The sequence below is a fragment of the Malurus melanocephalus genome, unplaced genomic scaffold, assembly GCF_030028575.1.
Source record: "Malurus melanocephalus ecotype Western Australia unplaced genomic scaffold, MMel_1.1 scaffold_128, whole genome shotgun sequence".
Classification (NCBI taxonomy): Eukaryota; Metazoa; Chordata; class Aves; order Passeriformes; family Maluridae; genus Malurus; species Malurus melanocephalus.
This window is the reverse complement of record NW_026623360.1, coordinates 1,103,299-1,124,143: the sequence shown is the minus strand read 5'-3', so window position 1 is coordinate 1,124,143 and position 20,845 is coordinate 1,103,299. Positions and strand designations below refer to the sequence as shown.

At 39.9% G+C, this 20,845-nt stretch overlaps 1 protein-coding gene across 1 annotated transcript; it reads right to left on the bottom strand.

The window, feature by feature from the left end:
• Positions 1–82: 82 nt before the first annotated feature.
• DNAI7 (dynein axonemal intermediate chain 7) lies at positions 83–20,839 on the bottom strand. Its single transcript, XM_057370535.1, has 16 exons — positions 20,829–20,839; positions 19,845–19,865; positions 17,306–17,363; positions 16,217–16,308; positions 15,241–15,342; positions 11,474–11,611; positions 10,525–10,671; positions 9,349–9,452; positions 8,168–8,444; positions 6,319–6,424; positions 3,877–4,034; positions 2,911–3,043; positions 2,441–2,655; positions 1,689–1,856; positions 1,376–1,489; positions 83–504 (listed from the first exon to the last, which is right to left on the bottom strand). The coding sequence occupies exons 1-16, from the start codon at positions 20,829–20,831 to the stop codon at positions 235–237; spliced, it is 2,106 nt and encodes a 701-aa protein (XP_057226518.1). The 5' UTR covers positions 20,832–20,839; the 3' UTR covers positions 83–234.
• Between the last annotated feature and the right edge of the window lie 6 nt (positions 20,840–20,845).

The window sequence follows — 20,845 nt, the reverse complement described above, 5'->3', positions numbered from 1 at the left end:
TCAGTTCTGTCGAGGTTTACAATAGAACAGCAATTTTGAACGTAGGTAACAAAATAAACATATGTAGGTGGTCTAGCCACAAGAGAATAAAGAATTTATTTTGCTTGAACAAAGATAAAAGGTTTGCATTTTAGATCCTGTTTCAGTRATTTGAATAAAAAAGGATTTAAGACTTGAAATGTAACTTTATTGAAAGCTTTTGATAATAAAGTTTTAAAGGAAAGCATACAGTATCTAAGTATATGTTAAAACTCTTGTAGCAAGGAGCAGCTGATAGACAGAATCAATAAACAGGAAGCCAGCTCCTTCCACTTTATCCATTGCTTCTTTGCTGGCACAATCCTTGAACATATGGTAGAGTGTGGAGTGAAATTCAGACTCTTCTTCCATCTCTTCYGAAAAAGCTTCACTGGTTTCAGTGAGCTTGAGCTTTTGTGCTCTCTCACCATTAAACATATAAAGAGACCAGTCTTTGACAGAATCTGCTTCAAGATGTTCACTTACCTATTGCAGGAAAAAATGCACTGTAAGGGGGAAGCCTGTTCCACTGAGAGAGTACAAATTCTAGCATGAAATGTTAAATTCTGTATGCYTGTGAGTATCATAGAGAAACAAACCATGGTATGCTTTGAGCCCCTAAAAGCACAACATCTGTGTGCCTAAGAGACTGTGTAGCACCTGCTGTAGCAACACCAAACTCTTCCCTCGAGTTTGCCTCTGTAAAATGCAAGGTTTGGCAGTCCAGCTGCTGCTCTTGACTCCTGCAGGGAGAGTAATGGCTATGTGCAAAAGACATCATTTATTTTGGTTTTTATTCCCGAGACCAAGCTAGGCTAAAGATTTGTGTATCATGCATTTAACTTGAGAAGAAGAAAACTACTCTTGATTTCAGCAGTGAGGTTTGTTATCTAGCTCCAGCCTCARTTGGGACTGTTTGTCTGTCTAGGACAAGTTTTAACCCCGTGTTTCAGTTCACAGGTGGAAACAAATCAACATTGAAATTTCTTACTCCTGCCTTTGCAGGAGGGAGCAAAATAAACCCTGCAGACAAGAAGAAACTTCCATCTCTGCATCAAAAAACTGGCAGAGCAGATTGCTGATTTTAAAGGGGCCTCTGAAGAGCTTGAAGCTCTATCACCTCAGCTCTGGCTAAAGCCTCTCCTGGTGCTTTATGAGTTCCATTTCCCTCCACTTTAGCAAGTGTCTTTGTTGCTGAGACTTGTGTCCTCTGATCGCTCTGTCACGTGAAATCTGTGATGTTTCACTGGCACACTCAGAACTCAGGCAGGGGCTGAAGCTGTGGGTGAGTTAACTGCTCTGACTGTGTAGGGTTTTGGGCTGGTTTGCCCTGCAAGTTCAGTGTGACTCCACAAACCTTGAACACGACTTGCTCTGGCCCTACTTCTCCATTCCACTTGCTGTGAGCAAAAGCAAAAGCAGCTGCAAGCAGAGCCATCTGCTCATAGACCTTCACTTCTAGCAGGGCCGCCTGCAATGCAAAAGTACTAATTAGACAAAATAGATCCCATTCTATTTCCCTGGGTTATGGCAATAATAAAAGCTTGCTTTATACAGAGTACCCTGGCTCAGCTGCAGCACACAAATGTCACAGCAGGTCACAGTGCAAGAAAGGGTTACCTGAGTGAAAAACAGGGCGAAAAAACAAAAGGAAACTCTCTTGCACTCACCTTCCCGGGCACAGGAACATACTCGTGAGTGTACTCTGCTGGGAAAATGTTCACACCAGCTCTTTTCAAAGCTTGTCTGAGGGCAATTGGCTTCATCCATTTBCCTGTGATGTGGGAAAGCACCTCCGCCTCTTCCACCACTACTGAAGACAACATACACTGATTATCCTGTTGTACAAACCAGTGAAAACAACTTACTGGTCATGGAAGCTATTTTCTGTTTTATGCTTCAAATATTAATACCTTTGCTATGCTGGGTATTATCTACATCATCTGCTACTCTGGGCTTTGAACTTTTATTTACAGATMCTGAAGAAAGTCATTTTTGTGTAGGAATTCAGAAATGACAGTGGAATACTGATTAATACAGCAAGAAACAGATGGATAATCAGGTGTAGCTTGAACTTTCAGAAGAAACGAGGASCATTAGTAGTAGGCTGCTAGAAATGCTTTTATTTCTCTTGCTCAAAGTGGAAGGAGAGAGGGACAATTTTCAAGTTTCTAACTGGTGGAACAGGCTTGAATGCAGCAAGGCAGCAGCAAYAGCAAAGCACTGACTGAAACTTTTCAGAGCAAACCGATGCTTTCTCAGAAAATAACTGAAATTAAATAATTGGTACAGTGCTTGGAAAGGAAGAGTGAGAGATTCAAATTGCTCTTGTGGAAGCATCCCAAATACTTAATCGGGGTACTGTAATAATTATGGGGTTTTTTTAACTGCAAATTTTTGATAAAAAAATTATTTACGGTACCTTAATTTGTATCTGCATGGTTGCAAAGACTGCAGTAAGGGTGAAGAGTCCTTCATTCACACCAGTAGGATGCAATTCCCAGGCCTGAAAGGGCAGGTTGAGGTGAGCATCCTGGAGAAGAGCTACTGTATAAAAGGCACTCATTGTAAAGCTGATGCTCTTTTCTTCTGCTTCATATGTTATGTTCCTGATGCCATCAGTTCTCCACTGCCGGCCTGGATAAAAAGGATGCAAAAATATAAAGTTTCACATGGAAGGCTTCAGCCAGTAATACTGAAGACAAATAAAACCAAAACAGTAATAATAAAAAATAAATTAAAAATACCCAAATCAATTAACATTGTAGTCCCCAAATTRTTTTTGGACTCCAAACTGGCCCTTATCTTTACAGCTGTATTTTGAGAATAGTTCACCTCAGGTATAAATTCCACTATACAAACTTAAAATAAATTTATATCCTAAGTTGGTACCTGCAGGATTCCATCGGGCTACTATGGGTGCTTGAAAATAAATTACATTGTCAGGAAGCCGCAGGGTAATCTGTACTATATCTTCAGCCTCTCCTGAGGAATATGGATACACTTCCAATCCAACATCCAGTAACTGTGGCAAGAGAGGAAAAGGACAGGGGGTTTAGCAGAAAATGCAGCTTTATTTCTTTGAGTTCATCTAAGCACTGCAAAGATAACATGCTATTTAAAATGGTTTGCTAATATTGCACATTTCCACAGCTTTGAAGGCTGCAGAAGAGTAGCTACCAAGAGGCCTTTGAACCCTCCATGTGCTGCTGCAGGCACGCTCGAGGCAGTGCCACACAGTGGGCACAGCCATTTTTAACAGGTCCCCAGCCTCAAAAAGCCAGGGGCACCCAGAGAGGCAAGAGCAGGTATAATTCCACTCTGTCCCCATACTGTCAAAGGGAAGGAGAGTCTGGGAATAAAGAACCTGTGGCTCTTGCCCTGCCCACAGTCCTGCTTTCTCAGTTTGGCTGGGAATTTTGCTTATTAAAGGTTACCAGCTTCATAGTGAAATCTGTGGTGTAGATCAGCATTGCAGCAGAAAACTAGAACATAGTGATGACAGTCCTCAGCTATCCTGAAGAGCCTGGAGCTCAACCAGCAGTGATTTTTGTTACCACCTTGCTTTTACATGTACCTTTCAGAGACTAAAAACTAAGAACTGCTGTCTATGCTTTCGCTTTTAGCAAGAGTGTTTTCCAGCACCCTGATCTGTGGCAGTCATGGTGGTGAGCAGTGACTGATCACACATTCCTCAAAATGCTGGCCAAGGTCACACTGAAAATGATCTGCAAACCTTGCCTCATTAGTGTGCTGCTAAAGAAATCATGTCCCGTGCATGTGACAGCAGTGCCACAGCTGAGGAGCAGCTCTTGAGGGAGGACAGGGACTCACAGGGTCATGCCCTTCCTCACTCACCTCCACTATCCTCCAGTCCTTGATGTCCTGGGGCTGAGGGGGCAGCTGCAGAGCATCAATGTGGTACACACCCCCTACAGGCACCAGCTGCTGCAAATCAACAATTTGTGGTGCCTCTTCTTTGACTGTTGGCTCTTCCTGAAGCACTGCACCCTCTTCTAAAAAATTCACCAGACAGAAGGAGTTAACTTGGTGCTCAAACTCACCAACATTTTCCACCTCTCAATTTTTGCTCGTCTATCTCTGTGGTGGTAGTGCTTCACACTCTGCAGCATTTCAGCCCCATCTACTGGTGTTCTTCCAAACTTTTAACAATCACTGAAATGCAGGGAAAGGCAGAGAGCACTTTGTGATTTGGATTTGTAGCCAGTTAAAATTGCTTTCTATAGGAATAAGGTTTTACTGACAAAATGAGTGCCACCATTATCCACAGAAGAATTTCACAAGCACATGATACAGTAGATTCTAGACAGGTTTACTAGGATCATATTGATATGAAAAGAAATGAAGCAAATAAAATCCAAATATACAAAAATAAGGCACCAAAAGGTCATGTGCTGAAGGTGAAAGATATGATACTTTTGAAGAACAAGAGGGATATAACATGAAAAACAATTTTCAGGTAACAAAGATAATTCTATCTTTCCTATATATAATTACGTATACATCACATAAAGGTAGGAATTTAAGGTTTAATTAAATTGGAAAATGTAATTAAAAGGCATAAAGGCTGTGGATGAAAATGGCCATAAATATTTTCTTTAAAAAAAACAAACCAGCCCACATACAACATCACAGGAGGAGAGCACTTAATGTTGACAGAAATCAAGAAAAAATATTCCATGCTCTAAAAAGTTACTGTAATTAAGAAATTTGCTTTGAGACAGTGAGACCATATAAAAAAATGACAATTATCTCTAGAAATTGTCTTCAAGCTTTTTTAAATAAAGCAAAAATGGTGTTCATTTTATGTCAGATTTAGTTACATGATGCAGAGGTTTTACTCCACTGTATTCGCACACCATCATAATGTCCTTTTGCAGTTATTCTGAACTATAAACTTACAAGAAATAAAAAACATTTTACTACCAGCCACAGTGGTAGCTTACAACTTAACTTTTAAAAATAATAATACAAAAATATATGTGTCTTCTAAACAAACTATTCRTTGTCCCAAGCTAATTTATCTCTTTAACAATACTACAAGAAGAGTAAATCCAGAGAAATTATCACACACCTCTGTTGTTGCGTTCTTGGTTTTTAACCCTCATTTATGTGGCTCCCTGTTTTGAATTTGTGGTGACTGAGCATCCTTTCAGTGCTATTCTCCAAAGTGATTGAAAACCATGAGCATTCCAGAAAAARCAGTTTCCTAACCCTTCTTTCTTTAGCAAAACGTGAATAAGCTGGAAAAGGTCCAGGTGTTATTGGTATCTGTGCACATCCACTTCACCTTATACTGTGGTAGGGGTTTGCAAAGCCTGACAGAAATAAAATACAAATTCTTCCACATGAGGCCCAAGTCCTTTATATTCTCTTGGAAAATTTATSTTTAGGGTCTAGTCTGAAAACTGGTTCCTTGGACTGTGCTCAGTCCAAAGCATTTTGGGCTGGGGGTTTGGTTTGTCAAGTGGATTTAAATTATGCTAATAGTTGTTTGCAGTTGTTTTACTAAAGACTGTACTACAAGAAAACTCACTCTTATTAAACCAAAGGACAACACCACACTCCTAGACAAATTTATTACTTATGTGGGAAGATAAACAGTTTTATTTCCTATAATCAGGCCTTCTTTTAACAAGGTGTAAGAGAAKGTATCTCACTTTAAGCACCCATTCAGGGACTGCTCAATAACACCCCACACTACACTAATGCCTACCATGATATGCATTTGCATAATTTTTTTCTGAGGAAGAAAACCTCAACAGAGTCTGGCAGATTCATAGATTGTTTCACACTCATAAATATATGCATAAGAACACACATATCTATATAAACATGATAAGCATGTACCTGAACATAAGTATAAATAATAAATAACTTTGGGAACAAACTCCATTTTCTTATCTGCCCTGTTATCTGCTCACATTTAACAAACATTAACAGAAATGCCAACAAAACTCCAATGTTATCAAAACATCCCTATGTTTATAAACTTTGTTCCATTCACATAGAGATACTGCAATGTTTCCATAGATCACAGAATGGCCTGGGTTGGAAGGGACCRTGAAGTCCAGTTGCACCCCCTGCCATGGGYACAGACAYCTTCCRCTATCCCAGGTCAGAGCCCCATCCAGCCCAGCCTTGGACATTTCCAGGGATGGGGCAGCCACAGCTTCTCTGGGCAACCTGTGCCAGGACCTCAGCACCCTCACAGGGAGCAATTTTTTTAATATATAAAATACTTAGCATAGGTACTGCACATAAAAAATAACCAAATACCTTGTAATGGCATGTCCACGGTTTCTGCTTCCTTCTCAGCTTCCTCCTGTGTCTCTTTTACATCATTTTTGTTATCACCATTTTCTTTCCCTGAGGCATCACTCTCCTAGATAAAAAGAAGACATTTTTCCATTAGACATAGACAAACACCATAAAGAAGAAAGTATCACCTCCTTCAAGGAGGCCCAAAGAGAAGGGATACAGAAACATTTGTACCAATCTTGCTAMAGGGTCAAGGGTTTAAGAGAAATCATTTCTACCTAGCTAGCAAAAAGTTTTGATTAAAAATACTCTCTAATTTGGAACTGGATATATAAATAGGGACAAAATAATTACTTAAGYTCCACAGCAAATTCCATTTTGAGCTCTCTGAGTACCATACAAGCTCTTCAMACCATTTTAGCAGTGTGTGCACTCAAAAGTTGTGGTTTTGCTGATTTTACAGCCAGCAGAGTGGCACAAAGAAAATGCAAGTCAAGGCTGAATCCAAAATCATATTGAAACTGTACCAGAACCCAACCTGCAGTTTTAGCCTGTGCCTAGCCAATTATATTTATTCCCTTTCACGCACTGTGTGTTTACACACAAGAACACTGGGGAACTCAAGGCACAGCCAGACAGAAGGATGCTGAGAAATATTACCCTGGGTTTCCAGCCAAATTTCCAACCCAGACAGGGATTCATCCTTGTCACAGCAGACTCCTTTGGAGATACAACACCTTTTGTGCCCTGGGTGTACCTGCCAGCATGTGGGAAGAACACACATCTCCTCAAACAGGACAGGAGGTGAGAGGACAGAAACTGAGAGAAACGGAAACTTCAGAGGGAAGAGGAAAATTCACAAAATGGGTGGTGAGAAAGAGTACAAGACCTGGAAAGAAGAAGAGAAGGAAAAAAATGAAGGAGCCTATAGTCTGAGAAATGTAGGTGAAAAGGGCCAAAAGACAGGATTTATCATACAAAAAAAAAAGAAAAAAATGAACCAAGGAAAGTAGGATTTCAAGCACTGATTCATTACAAAGGTGCTGGGGACTGAAAAGGAGAAAAGCCAAGATCATGAACAGGGGTTTGATCCCCATTTGATCCCTGTACGGATCCCACACTTAAGAGTTGGATCAATGATCCTTGTGGGTCCCTTCCCACTCTGCAAAATCACTCCAAACATACTAAGAAGGCCTAAACCAYGATGTTATGTCTATTATTTCTGCAGAAATTTTAAATAGGGAATATAAGTCATGTACCTGAAGGTTGCAGGTGATACTGAAAGTGAAAACCCCAAACCCAGTATGAAGAATACAAAACCAAGCAACATCCATCATACCTAAAGCCAACATATGGAAGAGAGYTGAGAAGAGGACAGGCAGCCACAAATAGTACTTGAAAAGTCCTCTAACAGCAAGGGGTCAGCACACAGACATGGAGGAGCCAGGTACCTGTACAGCCAACATCTGCTGAACTCTGAGTCTTACGCTGTGTGCTGCAAAATGTCCCAAAATTGGATTCCTGCTGGGATTCTGTGGGRCTGACAGTTTCCCAGAAGCAGAATCCATTCATCTGTACATATATCAGAGATTTATACAAATACCTTGCAATGACACCTCATGCTGCCTTCCCTCCTCATGGCTTAATCCTATTCTTAAACCAATAACCAAATGCCAACTGCACTGCAACTGTGCAAACCTCCCTTTCTACCTTCCATCTTTCCATTCCCTTCAGAAGATCTACTATTGACACAAGTGGTGYCTTCCTACAAAACATTTGAGGATTTGGCTGTCATGCACAGGACACTGTGACTGGGCCTCGAGTTAACAAGAGCAATGTAGGATGTCCTTTGWGGTTTTTCTACTACCTTTCTCTCCTCAGGAGAGATTTCTTCAGCAGCAGGCTCACTGGTCTCTTCCCCACCTTTCTTCTCCTCTTCTGGTTTCTGCACATTGTCTTCTGGAGGCTCAGCTGACTCACCGGTGTCTGGGGCTTCCYGCCTTGGCAGCCCTTGGCACTGCAGCCACAGGGGACACACGTGGTCATAGAGGGTGTGCATCATACGAACGGCGATACTGCTCAGGGCCAGGGACGTGGGCAGGTCAAAGCCAAGCCCTGTCTCCTGGAACTCGTGCTTTTTCAACCTGGGAATGGCAGTGACAACAACAACAACAGGCACCGGTAAGATTGGCAGCACTTCCTTTGAGGTTTCCTCATAAAACTGACTCATTTAAAGGGAAAATCCCTGTACAGCATTAAATCTCTCTCAGCACCTTTCAAAATCACTCAAATACTACTYATTTTTGGAGAAGATAAGCTGGTCACAAGTTCTAAAAATCTTCTAGTAAAGCAACACTTGTTTTTTTAATTGTTGGTTGACTATTTTAAGGGCATCTCTGTGCTGACCAAAAGTCTTTTAACACTTAAACCATATGGACTCTTCCTGCAGGTCAGTCTTACATTGCTCAGTACCCACCCTTCTACTTTATCTTACCAAAACTCACAGCAACACATCTTTAGTCAAGCTAAAATCCTTTTTATAATCTATTCCTTACATTTGTGGAGTGGGACTAGGGAGTCTGCTCAAAGTTTAATTTTGAAAATATCTCATTTAAAWAATAATTAATGAAACCACAAAACTTAAATTCAGAACCCACTGCAGAGGGTATTTGCATCCCAGGTTTTAGAATCTTTTATCTAACAGAAAACTGAGCACAAAGCACATCATTCACTGCTTTGCAACCAATTGTTACAGATTAGAAAATTTTAAATACATCAGCAAGAAACACTGCTTCCAGAGAAATTTCAATTCTCTATGTGAGCTTTACGGTTTTTTTTCCAAATTTGTTTTGGCAGTGACAGAGCTCTGCTGTAGCTTTTTTAGAAAGAAATTTATATATCTATAAAGCACTCCTTAGCAACAGCCAGCACTGCGAGTCTGCAGAATGAATGCTATGCAACAAAAAAGAGATGATGAGAAATTGATTCTTGGTGTTTACTCACCAAGGCCAAGCCTCATTTCAAAATAATAATTTCAATGTGCTGTACCTTGCTTTCTTCTTCAGATTGACCCAAATACAGAAGGTAGTATTTTTATCCTTCACAACTGTGTGCATATTCCCAGTTGCAGGATCTTCATGCATACTAGCTGTCTACAAAGAAAAAAAGTTAATTAAGTCATGTGTTTTACCTATTTCACTTTGATTTATCCACATTTACTTAAATACATTTAAAAAAAAACAAACATGTAAGAATGAAAATATCCCAGAACAAGCCCAGTTGTGTTGTAGTTACGTACTWAAGCACAACAGTTATAAACTCATATCTCTTTGGTAAAATTTGAACTACATTTCCTTTCTCCCTCTGACTTCATAAATTCTGTCAGCCAAGTACTGCCAAATATGGGTTCCTCCATTATTATCCTAATTCTCAGGATAAATTGTAACAAGCAAACAAAAAAAGAAAGGATTTACTGAGCAATAATGGAATCATATCCCAGAGTCACTGCACAGATTATTTCATAATTTAGTCAACATCAAACTTGTGAAATGGTAATATTGGGAGTTGAATCCCAATTTAAGTAAACAATCAAGAATTTAACATTTCTTTAAGTAAAAAATCAAGAATTTAACATTTCTTAATGTGAGCACACACAACTGGTTCTCTATTTCACTAATACTCCTTTGCTAAACAGCCTTGCAAAAATTATTAATATTCTTGAAATAGCAAGATCCCAACCTATACACGCAGAAAGCTGACTCARTCACATTTTCATATTCTTGTTTGAGTATTTTTCACTCGTTCCAAGATCGTAATTTAAAAACTAATCACATGAATTCATATTAACAATGTGTAAAAGGCAACCTTAAGAGCTGCTTTTCACATGTGTATTTTTTTGTACAGTTAACTAATTTAAATCACTGTGACAAAGCAGAAAAAAAATTTCATACAGCACCTCTTATTTTCGTCATCTCCAAATCTCACACAATTTCCCAATMATTTAATCTCAGCTGACCTCATGATGAGAATTGCCACTGCAAARTCCAGGTTTTCAGGAGTTTTGAACAATTACAAGGCTGGTCTGTGCTATAAGCATGATTGGGAAACTCACAGACTCATCTCCGTGACAGTTTAAGACCAAACAAAGCCAACCCTCATYAAAAGACACTTGGAGATAGCCTCATGTGCACATATCATAACTTTGAAGCAGTGAACCTTACTCACTTTGAGCAGGTTCAGTGTAGCCTCATTGTATCGCTGATGAAGCAGATCCTGCAATTCCAGAATAGATTCCAGGTACTGATCTYGTTGACTTTCTGTGATCTCATTTGGTGCTGCCTCCAATAAAAGAAACTCCAACTCCTCAATTAACTAGAAGACAKTGGATATGGGAAAGTATCTGTTTTGATAGCATCCTGAATATATTGTGTATTCTGTTATTAAAAAATGAGGCAAACCTGCWTCCTTTCTAGCTAAACAGATCTTCATAACAAAAATAACCTTTTTTAATGTCTTGATAGGAAATAGGAAATCTAACTCAAAACCAAACAAGCCCAATGAAACCTGTATTACACATGCAACTTTCCCTCCAGCTCCAATTTCTAGAAGACTCCATTTAACTTTCTGAAAAACACTATCAAGTCATCATAAATGAAAATAAAATCATAAATTTAAAGAGCAAGCACAGATTGCTTAGAATTGCATCACAAGCCACTGATGGTTGATGATTCCTGCAGATAAACATCAGTTTTGGGAACTCCTGCTCTTACATTACACTTTACTGGCTCTAGTGTCACAAAATGAGGCTGTTGCTCACCAAAACATTTTTATCTGACATGATAAGTTATATATAGRTTTTATCTGACATTATAAGTTCTGGCTCAAGATGGTTTAAAATGGAAGGGAATATGGGTATTGGAACTAGACCTCAGTGTAGAAACACAGCACACAGATCCCTAAATGCATGTTTAAAATCAATACAAATCATCTTTAGGGTTAACAATAAATCTGTAATTTAAAAAAATATAAAAATTGAAGAAAAACTTATGGTGTTGAAAGTTACAGCAAATTTCAGTCATCTGGCCACAGGAAAAAAGGGAAAAGAGAATTAGAGGGGGCTGTTAAAGTTATGTTGTGTTAAACTTAAACTGAAACGCACTATTTTAACACTTACATTTAACACCACTTCCTCCTTCTGCATCACAAGCTGAACAGCCTCATCTTGCTCTTCACGCCACAAGCTCATGAAAGTGTTAATTTCCTGGGGTATAGTGGGGTCAGGAGTCCCATCACACCTGAGGTAATGCTCCCACTACAGAAGAGTTCAGAGAACAGTGGATACAGGTGTGCTGCAAATTGCTATTTCAAGAAAAAGGAGGATTCTGAAAGACATTCATCATAGCGATAAATTCACACCTGCATCTAAACAGGACTCTAACATCACCTGGCTTATTATCCCTATGTCAGGAAAAAGGGTTTCCTTTTATATTAATGACTTAAGATGCTTCTGGCCACCTCACACTTGCTGTTTATACTTACTTACCAGTGGTCTCTGCTCCACTCCACAAAAGCAATAAAYTCAGTACCTGGCACAAAGGAGGGGCTGAAAGAATCAAATGACTGAGAACAGAAATGAAGAAGGTGCAGGTGGAGGAGGCAGGTGGTTCTCAGGTCATGTTCTGCTGAGAMAACTGAAAATTCCTACACTGCCAATAAAGTTGATTAAGAATCTCTACTCCCAACATGTTTACTCCTCCTTTCTCTGCCTCTAAAGGCATTCACTCCCCCTTACCAGCACCAAYTCTCCTGTTACAGAAACCTCTGATGGGAACGTGAAATCCTAGATTAAAATTATTAAATAACCTGTATTTTCAAATCAATTCTTGGGTATTCCTSTAAGTGGTGGAAAGACTAAACCCACTTAATGCCAGATATAAGCCTAACATTGGCTCATGGGATCAGTTTATTACCCACAATGGATTTTTTTTTKATCCATATAATGGGATATTAAGGAAACACTGCTCTCCTGTTTGCTGTGAARATTAATAACCCCATGTTACTGAAGATTGCATTACAAAGGAAAATGGAGCTTTTCAAGCAAAAACACTTGAACTGCATTCCCAACCAYTTCCATAAGCATTCCCACTGACTTCAAACAAAGCAATAATAGGTGAGTGCTGAGTGCACTGGAAACTCCTRTATAAAAGACTGATCAATCTTCAGTAATAAAACATCTGATTCCCAGGTTTTTTTCATCTTTGCACTTAGAAAGAGAGCTTCACTTTCATCATCACATCCTTAGGAGTAACAGCACTTTTTCTTTGAGAAAAAGGTTAAATTTCATGATAGGCTGCAAATGTACCCCTTAATCTAAACTGAAATTGTTCAGAAATAGATGTGGAAACTCAGCATTTGGTATTATGTATTTCTTTTGCCCTACATAATCTTAGCAACAGATTAATAGAAACTCTGGTATTCCCATGTTCTATTAGTTTTATTTTAAAATCAATAGTTCYATTTTGTCAGAAACATCCATAAACAACAGCTGGCAATGATCACAAACTTTAATAGGAAAATGTCAATTGCATTTAAAGAAAAAATGTTGCAGTCAGTGGTAAAGCTGTCAAAGTGGCTGTTTGAAGATACTGTGGTACCTCCAATTTTTTAAAATACTTCAAAACTCAACTGAGCACCTTGATTAAACTTCAGACTTTGCCCTGCTTTGTGCAGGAGGTTGAACTACAGGAATTTTGGAAGTCCTCTCCAACATGATTTACCCTATGATTCTAAAGTTGTTCTACAGAGGCTTTAAAAAGATTATGCAATACACAAGACAAAGAGAAAATCCTTTATATATATCCTGTAGGATATAATATCCGGTAGGATATTAAACCTTTGGTTTCTTATCTGGCCAAATCTCATTATCAGACTGTTACTGAGTGATGAATCTGCAAGATTTGCAACAATTAAATGTTCTACTACTGTATTTCTACACCTTACTGCTTAAAATTTAACTTTACAGGTACATAATGCCATTGGGTGATGACTCACCATAGATGTCACCCTAAACTGCAGATATCAACTCTTTGTGTTTCCAGCCCTGACCTGGGTTTGTGCCATATCCTTCAAAGATCTGGAAGCCCCTCTCTGAATAATGACCTGTGATGTCTAGGAACAACTGAAACAAATATTCAACAGAATTTCTTTTTAAGCCCTGGCAGAACTTATTTTTTTGGTGAAATTGTTAAAAGTATAATGAGTTAAAGMAACAAAAAAGGAAGAACAAATACCAGAATATCTGAAATCACAATTCCTTGTGACTGCTGGGAAGGTGTGGGCACTAATCCTTTGATCACCAAACAGGCTCCTCTTTGCCCTTGTTTCTTTTCTGTGTGCTTCACAGTAAAGAAGGTAAGAGAGTGAGCATGTCACTGCTTTGAGGTGGAATTTGAAATGCTGTACCTACACTCAACAAATGGAAACTCCTGAAGTTTCTTCTTTGCTGTCATRGTTTTACTTGGTCCAATTTTTGGTGKTGGGGGGATGGGACCAAGAAACCACAAAGATGGCTCCTGTGAGRAAGTTCTRGAARCTTTCTCCTTCTTCTCYAGCAAAAGGAGCCCTGCCCCCTGTGTTTTAGAGCCAATCCATTGTGGCTCTGAGGTTGATGGACAGGCTGACCATCAGGCCTGGGCCAATTGCACAGGTTGGTTACACCTCTGTGATGACGTATTGTCCTGTACTTAAGAAGAATTCAAAACAAGATAAGGGCAGCCGCCATGTAGTTTTAGGTTGTTAGTATTTAGTTTTAGTATCATGCACTGGGGAAAAACAGAGCAGGAGGGTGAGGAGATGTAAGAATCAAAAATGGAGACCCAAGATCATAGTAGGAGAAGATGGGATGGGTTGCTGTGCTGTTGCTGTGGTTCTTGAGTATGGAGAAAATAAGTTGTTCTCGAAAGGACTATTTCATCAATGGGAGACCTGTATAGAAAAGGAGAGCGACCTTGCTCTGAGGAAAAAAAAACCCTGGCCTTTGAGAACTGGACTGAACTGATCAGGAGCCAAAAAGGGGGAAGAGGCTTGCCCCCCCCCCCCCACGATGTTTGAAGTGAGTTGATGCTAAGAAGAAAATGAGTTCTGCGGGGAGGAGGAGATGCCCCCGCCCTATGTCTGAAGTAAGTGGATGCTTAGAAGAAGCTGTGTTCTGCCAGGAGGTTTGTGATAGTGGTCTCACGCCGCCGAAACAACGCAGTTTGGCCTTGAAGAACACTTTTTCCTTTCTCCTACGAGGTAAAGAAAATACTCCCTCGCCATCAGCAGTTATACACTGACTGTTTCTTGGGAAAAGAACTTCCACAGCCTGGAGTTGTAAGAACGCTTCTCCTGTGATGATGGACAACAACTGTAATAAGTGGTTTGATCTATGTCAGACTTTCATTCCTGTCCCCTGTGTGTGCTGGAAGACATGGGGGGTGGAGAGGGAGGACCTGGGAAAGAGACGGGTCCGGAAAGGATAACAGGTGTCTTAAAATGTCYGTTTTTATTTTTCTTCTCCTTGTAAATTTTTCCCTATCTTTGTTCCCCTCCCTGGTCCGGTAGTATTCTTAGTAGTTTTTAGTAATAAATCTATTTTGCAACTTAAGTTATTCAGCCTGCCTGACCATTCTCTGGAGCATATAAGTATCTTTCTCTCAATTACATTATGTTATCTGAAAGCCATAAATTTTCCTGTTAATTGGGCTTTTGCTCTCCCTTCTGCCCTCTCCGGTGGGGGGGAGGGAGACAACGTTGTGGGTGCAGTGCTTTTTTTTGGCTTTCAGCACAGTCCAAACCACGACATTTTTGGTGCCGTGACTCGGATTGGGAAAAATCAGGTTTAAACCCACGACACTTGCCAAATCTCGGTGACACKGGGCAGATTTTGGTAAGAAAGATTACCTTGGCTTGTTCTCTGCAATCCGTTTTCCACTGCTGTGCAGAAAGAAACTTCTGTTCCAGTGAATTAAGTYCTGCTAGTTCAGACTCCCTCTGTTCTTGATACTGTTAAAAAGAAAAGTATCAAACAGAGCAGTTAAATATTTTATTTACTTTTTACAATTATTTTACATAGAAGAAACAAATCTGGGATATTTGARTGAGCTCTTATTTAAACATATCCAAACACTGAAAATTTGCTTTTTTTATGAAACATACAATGGAGAAGACTGCAGCAGACTGCAGTATGTTATTTRTCATCACATAACTGAGCTGTATGACAAACATAATGTGACATGTGATTGTAACCTCTCGAACAGTTTCCTGTCATCATCCTGGAGCCAGCTCTAATGAGAGTGTGCAAGATTATTATATTTTTTCCCCTTTTAATTTCTATTATTTTAAGTTCATCTTCTCCCTAGGAGGAAAAAATGTTCTGTGAATATTGTACAAGAAGCGTAGGCAAAAGTAACCATTTCCAAAAGAAAAAAAAATTGTTGCAAATCTTTTTTTTTTTTTCCTTTGTAAACACACAAATATTTATCTATTACCAAWCAGTTTTTGTTTTTCATTCCAATCTTCAGAAAAATAAATATACACACACATATGTAATCAACGTAATCAATTAAGGGATTTATACCAACATTTTCTTGTCACARCTGTAGCAAATATCCTTATGGAGAACACAAAAAATACATTCAATTGAAAGTACAGTGGAAATGGAAAAAAGTAAAAAAAATGGGGCATTTATTCAAATTGGAGAAACACATATCACAAAAGTTTATGTATTTAAATGGATTGAAACAGAAAAATAGCCTCCATATTGTTCCCAACAATAAGTACATAAGGGAAATTCACTCCTATTCTCACACTAAATTACTAATTTTTATAGGCCTTGTCTCAAGTTTAGAAATAGGATTATAGCTTTTCAGTGACTCACCTTTGCCTCAAGTTTTTCCATGTGCTCTTGTTTAAGTCTCTCCCTTTCAAGCCTTTCTGCTTCCTCTTGTTCAGCTAGTGCTGCAAGTAGAGCTGAGGATTGGGAAAGAGATCAAGAGTCTATCTATGCTCTCCTAAATAAAATCTAAAAAATGATTGGTTATTAGCTGTAATGACAAAACAACCATAAAAAAGAGCAACATAAATATTTATCTTTCACTGCACAGAAATCTCCAACATGATGATTARTCCAAATTAAKTGGAATTTTACTTAAACACACTATTTACACACTACCCTATGAGTCTGTGAGGATAAAAGTGGAGACATGGACCAGCAAGTGCAGCAGCAGGAGTGTTCTCTCCTTCTGCCTACAGCTGCAATGGACACAGATTCTCAATCCAAAGTCTTTGGTGAAACTCAGTGCTTTAGTCCCAAATTACTCTTCTCCTTTCCTACGACCACTGGTTTCCTGCAACTTCAATTTTACAGCTGTCTGTTCACTGAAATCTTCTCCAGGATCTGGTACTCCAAAGTTCTGAGTTCTCTTTGCTGCCATAGGGACTAGAAAATTAGAGAGGATGTGAAAACTAAATTGATTCCTCCTCCAAATCTTCAGTCTAAGATGGCAYAGCCTGTGCCTCAACCCAGATGCTCCCAAACAGTGACCTGAATGTCATCACCAACAAGTAAATCATGTCAAGTGTGTGCTGCAGTGAGGCAAGAGCAGCAGCAGTTCCCAAATCTGCCTGTGCTCACCTGACCCGCTACTCCGCCACAAAGCTTACCAGTGATCTGCAGTTACTTACTGGCAGCCACAGCGTGCCTAAGCCTCCACAAGGATGGATTAATTCTTCCTAACTTTCTAATTGCAGTAGAAATAACCAGAGAGGAGCATATTGCTCTGATAGAAAAGGGAGATGCAGCATCAAGGAACAGGGAATTTGGCCCACACCAGAAAAGAGGGAGGAACCACTTGTGTTTGTGAAACAGAGATAGCAAGTCACATCTAGTTCAAGAAGTTACTTTCTGTGCATTTATTTAAAATAAATTATTTGTCCATCATATTTCCTAAAATGACGTGCACAATACCTTTGTCTTTCTTCCCTTCTTTTTTCTTCGGTTTTTCATCTTCCTTTTTGCCACCAGGCTTCATGTTTGCAATAAGGGAGAAGAAAACAAATGTATTATTTTAAYACACTTTGGTAGTTCTATAACTCTCTAACTTTGCCCTTCTAATGTGATCCCTGAATTAAAGACGCTCTACACAGCCAAAGAAGTCCCCAGAACAGTAATGCACATCCTGGACCCAATTTCCTTCTCATTTTCATAATATGCTCCTATAATTAATATTTTATTCTATGCTAGGCTTTCCCAAACAGCCACAACAGAAGAGTACTAAAATCTTTTGGTTTAATGTASAAATTGAATAACAGGCAGATCTGCTATGAAAGTATATGCTACAACTTCAAACATYTTAGGAAATACTGGAAAATGTATTTTGGGACAAGCCTGGCATTTAGAAACATCTRATTCACAAGACAAATAACAAAAAGTTTTCTCTTCTGTTATGAAATCCTCTCTGCAACTCCAGACAGTTCACTGTCCAATGTCCAGCCTAATCCCAGAATATCTGTATTTTAAATTTGGAGTTCTCACAAATTACCTTATTCTTTGCAGTCTGAGTATGCAGTTTAAAAGAGTAAAAGGTAAATAAYATGCAAAATCTACTCTCATGTAACAGATGAGCCAAAACAGAACACTTATGTTTTCCTGTAATCCACAGCATTCATAGATTTCTTACTGCTAACACACAAAAACRTAGTGATTAAATTAATTCCCAGTCAACACTATTGTTTATTAGTGGGACAAATAAGGTGGCCTTTCTTTTTGTACAYATGAGAAAATAAACCATAATATTCTGCATTGTTTCCCCTGGATGCCAAAGACTGACAGCAACCTAAACTGAAGGTGAATGATAAAGTACAGCAAGGAAAACAAACAGCCTGCTTTTGGTGGTGGAGCAATGTACTGATACACACAAACAAAGCTCAAATTAAATTATATTAAATATTTACTGGTTTAAGACATAGAAAATACAGAATGTGAAAGGAGGAGGACACACATACTCTTGCATCTAACCTGGAAGCTGCATACCAGAAAGCTGAACCTCAAAGCCCCATGTCATTACTGGTCCTTCCTCACACACAAAGTGTGTCACAAATACTTCRATTTCATACTTCGATTCTATCACATTTTCAGATATAAGTAACTCCTAGTTCACTTCACATTACTTTGCATGGCAAAAAATAAACACCTAAATGCAACTTTGAATGCAGAAGTTACCATGAAGCTGGGACAAGCACAGTGGTGACAGTTAAGTGACAACAACACACATGCACCCACCAAAACTCAAGTGCATCTTAATGCATTTGTTACCAAAGCATTCATTTGCAAAATTATCCTAAAACCGAGTCAGTAAAACCCACAATTCTACCCATTAGGATTTCAGGGAAGAGTGTTATTTTTGCCTCAATAAATAAATAAACACATAAGTAAGTCTTTGATTACTTTTCTTTTACTGAAAATAGAAAATCTGCTTGTTTCAGTTACTTGCAATCAGTTTTAGTCGACTTCTTCTCACATACCTATGACTTAGCATTGAGAAGGTCAAGATGCACAGCTGGGAGAGGTAGATAAATTCATTATCACTGAAAGAATAATCCACGGCATAAATTTATGCAACCCAGTTTCCCATGGACTTCTGCCTGTTAGCCCTTCATCCACCATAATCTGTATCCAACCTATGGCTCCAGTAACAGAATCCCAAAATTATGAAGGTTGGAAAAGACCTCCAAGATCATCAAGCCCAAGCTGCGCCTGATGCTCCCAGAGCACTGACTGCCACATCCAGTCCCTCCTTGGACACTTCCAGGGATGGGGACTCCAAACCTTCACGGGCAGCCCCTGCCAATGCTTGACAAACCTTTCCATGATGAAATTCCTGCTGATGTCCAACCTGAACCTCCCCTGCMACGGACTGAGGCTGTTCCATCTCATCTTGTCCCTTGTTCCCTGGAGCAGAGCCTGATCCCCCTGGCTGCCTGCTCCTTTCAGGGAGCTGTGCAGAGCCAGAAGGTCCCCCCAGAGCCTCCTTTTCTCCAGGCTGAGCCTCCCCAGCTCCCTCAGCCCCTCCTGGTGCTCCAGACCCTTCCCCAGCTCCGTTCCCTCCTCTGGACACGCTCCAGCCCCTCAATGTCCTCAGTCTGGCAGGGAGGGGCCCAGAGCTGGACACAGAATTTGAGGTGTGGCCTCAGCAGTGCCCAGCACAGGRGACAGTCACTGCCYTGGCCCTGCTGTCACCCCATGCCTGGACAGAGCCGGGACACCGCCTCTCTGCCTGGACACCGTTGCTAAGCCAAACAAGCAGGGCTGAACCAGCCACCCTCTGCCCAGCAGTGCCGCAGGAACATTACTGGGCCTCCAGTGGCACAAAAGCTCAGTGTCCTGGAGACACGTCTTCCTCCTTCAAATTCAACTAACTCTGATCAGCTGTCTCAGGAAAAAGACAAAAWATCAGATTAAAAAAATAAACACAACAGTGAACTACAGCATGTTTCTACCCACCTACCTTTTTTGCTGGCTTTGGACCCTAAAAAATCAGATGGGAAAAAAAAAGAAAGTGACCATCAGACAACAGGGTATCAACTAGAAGGGAATAATTAGAAAAATACAACCATACTGTTAAAATTAGATGTGATCTTCTATTRAAAAACTATAATGACAATGATTTCCATATTGTAGAAAACTAGCCACTAACACATGACTGGACCATCCTAATCTATCACACCACACTTAYTATAGAAGAGCATCTACTTATTCTGTTAAAAAAACTAATGTACGTGAAATACGTCATTCAGTGTGGGACATTTGGTAATTTTCTTTTTCAGTGTTTTCTGAGCTCATCAGCTGTGTGATATTCCAAATAAGATTAAATTACATCACACGACCTAGAACACCACTGAAACACCACCAACTTCTCTGTCATTCGTGGGGAAACTGCATTTGGAGAAACATAAATAGGGAATTTCTCCAAACCACAATATGAAATAAAAACCGATTCCAGAAAGCCAAATAGTCAGCAGAGAATCCTTTCTTAACTCATTATTTTTTCCATGCAACGCCTAAATACTGCCATGCACATTTGCACAAATGCAGCGATTAACGACCCCCGCGAGAACATTCCCTGCGGGGCGGAGAAGGAGGAAGGAGAAGGAAGGCTGAGAATGAAGTTTGTTACCACAGAGCCATTCTGGCAACACAGTCCCGAGCCACCTCCCACCTGCCTCCTCACAGAGTAACCACAGCAACAAACCACGCTACAAGGAGTTAGAGCTGGGCTCACATAAAAGATAACGCATCCTTCAGGTGCTTGTTTCRGTCATAAAGCCTTCTTTCCACCTACTGCTACTTTAGCAGCTAACAAGCGTCTACCCTTATCCATTGCACCACCCGATCCTTCTCCGCTTTACTGCGCTACCTGATCCTTCCCCATCGCACCATCCTTGCCCTCTCCGCCATCCCACCCCGTGCCTACGACTCTCCCTCACCGCACCATGTCACGCAGCGGTC